The sequence below is a fragment of the Miscanthus floridulus genome, chromosome 1, assembly GCF_019320115.1.
Source record: "Miscanthus floridulus cultivar M001 chromosome 1, ASM1932011v1, whole genome shotgun sequence".
Lineage (NCBI taxonomy): Eukaryota > Viridiplantae > Streptophyta > Magnoliopsida > Poales > Poaceae > Miscanthus > Miscanthus floridulus.
This window is the reverse complement of record NC_089580.1, coordinates 128,101,225-128,108,978: the sequence shown is the minus strand read 5'-3', so window position 1 is coordinate 128,108,978 and position 7,754 is coordinate 128,101,225. Positions and strand designations below refer to the sequence as shown.

Sequence of the window (7,754 nt, the reverse complement as noted above, 5' to 3'; positions counted from 1 at the left end):
GGAGTATACTCAACTTCTTGGTGAGTCCATAACTTCTGGTGGATTATAAACTATTGTTCTGCAAGTTCTTGGTTTTAACAAATGCATATGCAGCCTTCTGGACTTAACACCTGTAGTTACTAACGTAACCCATAATTTAGTCATAATAATCCTTCTGGGGCTAATGCTCACCAATTGCTATATAATTGACAATCAATATGTCCATTTCGTATATTGACCTTCTAGGTCATATGCATGAGAAAAGACAATTAATGGTGGCATTGCGCTTTCAGACGCGCTAAGCTTGGTGTGCATAAGTATGATAACAAGAATATGGCATTTAGCCATGGTTGCCAAGCAAAAATTTGTGATGTAGAATTATTTCATAGTCCAGCTCTTTTTGTTTATTGTCCAAATTTGACCCAAGTACTCATACCATTTAGAAAAATTAAGTCATTATATTTGTTGTAACATATTTCGTGTTCTATATAAAGCATGGACTTGATCAATTCATTGTTCAGCATGTTGCCTAGTGGTTAGGACATTTCCCTCTCCGTCTCTCATAATCAACAGTAGTAGATGTAAAGTAAAACACATAAACACAAGAGATAGGAGATACTATTCTTTATTCCTCTCAATATTGATAATTACAATATAGAGCTTCCACGTATATAAAGTCCTGCCAAGGTATAAGAGTTTGGTAAGAGCCCACGTACAAACGGATTAGGATTATGATTTCTCCTTCTTCTTTTCTTTTAGGATAGAGTCCCTATGTTTTACAACGGCAACTTAACCTTTAATAAAATAATTTCTTTCTTAATTTCCCATGGGTTCTGTTTGGGCCAGGTCATATCCGTACCCAGACTTAGCCCAGCAGCCCATGTCCATCCAAAATTTTCAGATGTTATCCTTTCGATCTACTTGTGGCTAGTGTTTTGTGTGCTTCCTTCCAAATCGGTGGCTCCAATCCGCACCATGGAGGAGCTTGCCGCAATTTCGCCGGCGCATCTCCGCAAACTTGTCCGCGCTGCTGCACTCCCCGCGCAGCACCGCCTCCGCGTGGAGGGAGCTGGTACTGGATGGTGACATGGTGTCCACAGTACCTTCTCCATTTTCATCTCATTAAACTTACAGACGCTGCCTGACAAAGTGGATGTGTACATGGCTTTCAGTTGCATTTGACCACTGCAAACAACAGTGTGAAGTTAATTCTTTGATTGGTGTGTTGGGCAAAAGGCCGTCGAGTATGTCATCTTTCGTTTTGTCGTGGTTATGCAATGGGAATATCATACTTAGACACAGACTTGAGCCAAGTTAAAATGGAACAAGGACGAGAGATCAATGGTAGGCGTCTAGCTAGGTTATGCATGCCCGGATTCAACGCCAATCATGGAACGCCACCACTGGAGTACTGAAACTGCTAGCAGCTGCAGGAGGACTCGACGACGGCACTGGAAAGTTGACGCCGCGACCATCCGCGCCCACCCGGCGACTGCGGATCGACAGTACTGATAGTTGCGGCGTGAGGAGGGATGGCTACATGGATCGGGCACGAGCAGGGGCTGGGCTGGGCTGGGCTGGGCTTGGGTAGGACTGGATCCAACCATTAATTAGCCTTTTGTCGAATTAATTAAACTAATTGCCTGGGTGCTTTTAGATTCGTGCAAATTTCATGGAAAGGTCCACTGGAGCATAACTCATAATGAATACAAATAACACATCTAAAAAACAATTTGAACCTTTTGGTCACTCGAATATTACTACTATTGGGTAAAGATCAAACGACCCCACAAGAAATAGAGAAAACAAAAAAAAAACATTGTATGGATTGCAAAGGAGCAAATTTAATTACACTCGGTTCAACCAAACCACATCGTCAACCAATTCTAAAATTGATAGTAACTATCTAAAAATTACACTAATTTTAATACAAATCTTTAGTTACACCAATTCCACTTATGAATTACACCAAAATAATCACAGTAACTTTAGTACAAGTACAGTGTAAATCCAGTATAAACTGATAGTAACTAAGAACTAGTTTGGCAGGGCTCCTTGCCCAGCGGCTCCGGCTCCCACTGCACTGCGCAACACTGTAAATCACTGTAGCAGCAAAAAAAAACGGCTCCGGCTCCAGCACACGTGAACGGGAAAAGTGGAGGAGCCAGAGAAGCCTTTAATTTGGGGCTCCGGCGGCTCCTCTACAGTGGTGCTACAGTAGCAGGAGCCGGAGCCGCCGGAGCCCCTCCAAACAGGCCCTAAATTTATGATGCAACCGAATCTTTGCCCTTTCATGGATGATATTTAGGAATAAGAAAGAGAAAGAAAATGAAAGAAACAAAATTAGGTGCGAGAAAAGAAGATTTTCACCCTAGCATGACATATATAGCAAAACTTAATAGAATTTATGTATTGGAATTAAGAGTATGCAGATAAAAATAATCAAAGTGACAAAATCCAAAATTATTTTATGGATTGCAAAATAACAAAATTATTTGGGTCTTCAATTAACCAGACATATCAAAATAGAAAAATGACAAAGCACAACAAATAATTATCCTATAGATCGCAAAAAACAAAGTTGGGGACTTGTATTAACTATTAAGCAAACATATCAACAACGGAACAAAGTTTAATTGATGTATGGGGTCAATAGCACTAAAATCACTAGGAAGACATTCGATATGAGAGAAGGACACGCTTTAAAACACGGAAACCGATGCGAAGTATGAAATCAGCATTGGGCAATAGGAGTAGGCCAGTAGTCCTACACCCTCTCACACTGACAAGCAGGTCTCAACCTTTTCATCTCCACAGCCACCCCGCCGCACGCCACAGTCCACACTCCAAATGCCGCCACATCCCACGCCTGAGATTGAGATTTGAGAGCCATGGAGACTGAAGAGAAGAATCCAGCGCCAGATTGAAAGATCCGACGGTGCAAAATTTCGTGTGACGGAAGCGGTTAAATCACTTGAGTACTGTTTAGCTTTTCTGTTTATCTATTTCGTTGCCAATGGTCGTATCTTTGGCCGCTAGATATAGCTCAGAAGTGCTGTGTTTTTATGGCCCCAAGCGAGCTCACACTTGAAAAAAATGCTTCAAACTCCACTACTTTCTATTGGACTGGTAGCAGAACAGCTCAATGCACGTGCTCAAATGTTTGTTTAGAACTTTTAGTTAAATGGTGTTAGCCTGTTTGACGTATATTATACATTAAAATTGGTGATACGCACTGACTATACCTCAGAATTTCAATATTTCTGCAGTTTCGGTGCTCTCCTCTACTTAGGATGCTACTTTTTTACAATTTAATTTAATTATTTTTATTCTGCTTATAACAACTGGATGCAGAAGCATATTTGTTTTTAACTGATGCGATGTGTTTTTTTTTTCATTACAGTTCATTCGGCAAACTACACAGCTTCTTCCGAGGAGAGACTTGGGCAGCTCATTCAGAAGTTGAAAAACGAAGGTATTAATCCCAAGCAGTGGAAACTAGGAAATTTTCAGCACATGTTGTGCCCACATGCATGGAACATTTGTTTTTTACAACCTTATGCTGCTTCCAGTTTACTGTTTTTTCATGAATTATATCTAGCTTTATAACCAAGCAGTCTATCTGCTTTAAGACATGAATGATAAGAAATTGTTCCCCAGAGGTGATGCATCTCTAAACCATCCATTCAAAATTTCAAATTGACTTGATTCAAGATAACATTTCAACCCACACGCAATACTGATATATCATTTCTTTTTATGATCCATTGCATTTTGGATCGTTGAGCTATCTAGCAACAAATAATGAAGTATAAATTTCCTTCTGTTCGCTAGTGCAATGGTGGATCTAAGGGTAAGGGGGATTTGAGCCTCAGTGTCTACATCCAAAGGGACGGGTGAGTTGTCCACACCTGAATATGTGATTTTGTTGGTCTGTTGTTTCTTTAGCTATATATATATTTCAGGATCTAACTATCATCTGACGTTCCTTGTATGTCATTTCTTCAGTATGAATGCAACATGGAACTGTTTTAGATCTAAATGTGGCTGGAGAGGTTTTATCCAGGTGCGCACACGAATCGAATGAAACAAAAATTGAAGTAAAAACCCATCTTGATGTCACTCTCTCTCTCTCTCTCTCTCTCTCTCTGCAGCCTGATGGAGTTACCAACATATCCCAAGGAAAGGCTGACATAGAAAGTGAAACTGACCAAGAGGTTAAAGCTAAGAAGACGGCGAATAAGGTTTACAGAAAAGTCAGTGAAGAGGACCTCAATCTTGAGTGAAGAGGTAATTAACTGTTGCTACTTGTATCAAAGAGGTGTTTTGTAAACCATAAAAAAAATTAAAACCCAGTTGTATGTTACTTTACTTGTGATGTATACTATTAAAAACATCTGTGATCTGTACATTGGCATTCTGTAAAATGATGGCTTTGGCAGCTTGTAGAATACTTTTCTACGAGAATAATTTCAGCGGAAACACTTCGAATGTCTAAAATGTCCACATTTGTTCTTTATTGAAACATCTAATTAATGAATTTTCTCTTCCATAGGTCTCCAAGTCCACATTTGATCTCATGGAAGCCCTGGATGCAAAGGTTGTTGTCCCCATCATGCAGAAGCTTGACGCTGTGGCTGGGCAGGTCGACGACCTTAGTAAGAAGATGGACGCCATGGCTGAGAAGCTTGACGCTGCGGCTGGGCAGGTCGACGACCTCAGTAAGAAGGTGGACGCCAAGGCTGAGAAGCTTGACGCTGTGGCTGGGCAGGTCGACGACCTCAGTAAGAAGGTGGATGCTATGGCTGAGAAGCTCAACGCCCCCATTGCAGACAAGTTATGCATGAATGTATGGGCAGTTAGCTATAGTTTGACTTTGGCAGTGATGACTTTGGGCAGGCAGTTAACATATAACTTTTGGGCAGCTGGCAGTTAACTATATTATTATGATATGTAGCTAATGTGGTGATGATGTATGGACACCTATATATGGCTAGAGGTGGTGTTGATAGTATGAACACCCATATATGGCACTGATATGGTGATGATGTATGGACACCTAAATGCTTCTGGCTGGAAATGCATCTCTATATATTATATATATCTATTGTTTGCTGAGATTTAATTTGATACATTTGCTGGTTCAGTTCCTAGTTACATTGTTGAGTACTTGGGCCACGGTAGAGCCAATGTGGGCTACAACCAGCCTTAGAGCAGGCCTTAGACTTCAAGATAATAAGATGCAACTCCGTGGCAAGGGTGCTGAATTTTGCACCCAGTGCTCCGCGTTTTTTCTTCCGTGTCTAGCTGCAGTGAGAAGCAAATGGATGTAAGAAAAGTTGGCTTTATTATTATTTTTTCCATTCAGCTGGGTCCTACATCATGGTGCTTCACGCTCGATCGAAATGCGAGTCGATATCTAGTGCTGTGACGTGCCCTTGGTGTCGTTTCTGTATTGTGTGCATGTCCTAGCCATTGCTATATGTCGTCTCAATGTAATCACTAAATAACATGTTCTTATCAAGGTACAACTTAAAATAGACAAAAGCAGATAACAATCTTTGACAACAGACAAAACATTTGTCTTCAAGATAGACTACCAACACAACAAACAGTTTAAAGTTAAACAGACACAACATCAGTGGCTGCAGCGCTTACAGCAGTAAACAAATCGGTTTTTGCTACCAATACCGGACCCCTCACACATCATAAAAGGTTCAGGTTTACACTGGGCAATCCTCCAGACAACTTATAATCTTGTCAAATCCAAATTGAGACCATAATTTTAACATGTTGCAACTACTATGCGGATGTGCAGGATGGATCATGGATCTCTAGTATGCCAACATCCTCAGACCAGAGCAGGATATTGCTTGGCCTGCAGACGAACACGTCGCTTGTATTCTGCTGGATCCTGCATTTTTTGGTGCTGATTAATCTCGAGAGAAAGAAAAAAAAAACAAATAGCAGAATGATCACTGTTTCTTTCTAACCTGGATGAATAGGTGATAACCATCAGTCTGAGCAGGATCAGCGGGATTGGGCTGATCAAGCAAGTCCTGTATTCCAACTAGAATCTGCTTAACAGTGATAGCAGGTCTCCAACCCTGAAATTGTACAATGAGAAATGAAAAATTCTCAGCAGGCATAATGCTAGACAAAGCCTGTGAACTACAGTTTGAACGCTTACGCTATCCTCATTGAGAATTGAGAGGCAGACTGTTCCTGAAGGATAAACATTTGGGTGGAAAAAACCCTGTGGGAACTTGCATTTGGGAGGCTTGCTTGGGTAGTCTTCACTGAAATGAAGGGTAAGTGGGTAGTACCCACTTTCCCAATCAGTCTGCATAGAAGAGAGGATAGTTAGAAAAATAAAGGAAATGTAAGGTTCGAAACTAATAAAATGGTACATCAGTCAAAACAATGGACACTGGACCTGACAATATTCCACAGTGCTGGGAAGTAATCAGCAAAAGACACTGTAGATCAAAGTTTCGAGATTGTTTACAAATGGTACAGATACATACATGCTACAAAATAGGAACAAACATTTTGCCAGGAACAGGGGATGAAAAGAATATCTCAGACTTATGGAGCTAGAAACCACTACAAAACAGCATGCCAATGTGACTACATGTTGGTGGAGTGGTGGAGGTGGCATATATAATTCTTAATTCCTACAACACACTGGTATTGTAAATCTATTGACATGAATCACTGGGACAAAAAGAAATACATATCAACATGATTTTCCAACTTTCTACCATGGGTTCCAACTTCGAAACGATAATGAAACGCTTAAAAGGCAAATCGTGTGAGGAAAGTCTTAGTGATTCTTTTAGCTTGTAGTAAATGAAAAGAAGTGGAACGCACAGTTCCTTATAGAAATGCTTAGGAATTCAATAAGCAGTACAGTCCATAAATAATAAAAACCATAGAGGCATAGACCATGTGTTGGGAAAATAAAATAAAATAATTAAAATTCATCATGGAGCGAAAACTGCACAAGGGCGTTGATGCACACATCGCAACATCACAAAAGCGGTCAAGCCTATGTAGTTATTTAGCACAGGGCAGAGGTGTTTCCCTAAAAATCCTATCGAGCATGATTACAATTATACTACCTAACCGGGTCAAATCGAATCCAACGGGTGTTACCGGGGCGTACCCCCTGCTTGCCGGGGATGGTACAGTTCCAGACCATGAGGTTCGCCGACCCGTCGGCTAGCGTCTCTGGCCTCGCCACGAAACCCTGCAGAAGATGAAGGAGATCAGATCGAGACTTGAATCGGGCGGCGGCACGAGAGATAGAGACAAAGTGAGAGGGGATCGAAAGTCAGGTACGGACGTGGGGGTGGTTCTTGCGCCAGGCCTTGCGTTCCTCGGCGAGGCGGCCGCGCGCGATTCCTCCCGACATGGCTGCGGCGGCGGCGGTGCTAGCAGCTCTTCTCGGCACCCTTGGATTGGAAGGGTTAGTTTGGGTCTCGGGAAGTCTTGAATGACAAAACGCCTCTTTACTTTCCCCTTCCTTGTTCATTCATTTATTTTTGTTATTATCCTTCCATTATTGTTTACTAAGAGTTGTTGTTCTTGACATTCACGGCTGACTCGGAGGGATTGGTTATTGGCGGCGAGGTAGTGGGTCCATCGTATCAGAGAGTTGGCGAGCCGGATCAGATGTGCTGTGGTTGTGTTTTCTTTAATAAAAAAAATTGTGTGAAACATCTTTCAACATAGATAAATTTTATTGGTCCCCTTCGCTGGTCTGAAACTTG

At 41.4% G+C, this 7,754-nt stretch overlaps 1 protein-coding gene across 1 annotated transcript; it reads right to left on the bottom strand.

Annotated features, from left to right (window-relative positions):
* Positions 1-5,517: 5,517 nt before the first annotated feature.
* Positions 5,518-7,536, bottom strand: LOC136493196 (SUMO-conjugating enzyme SCE1-like). The gene is made up of 5 exons (XM_066489256.1): positions 7,328-7,536; positions 7,148-7,231; positions 6,170-6,322; positions 5,973-6,086; positions 5,518-5,893 (listed from the first exon to the last, which is right to left on the bottom strand). The coding sequence occupies exons 1-5, from the start codon at positions 7,514-7,516 to the stop codon at positions 5,831-5,833; spliced, it is 603 nt and encodes a 200-aa protein (XP_066345353.1). The 5' UTR covers positions 7,517-7,536; the 3' UTR covers positions 5,518-5,830.
* Positions 7,537-7,754: the final 218 nt, after the last annotated feature.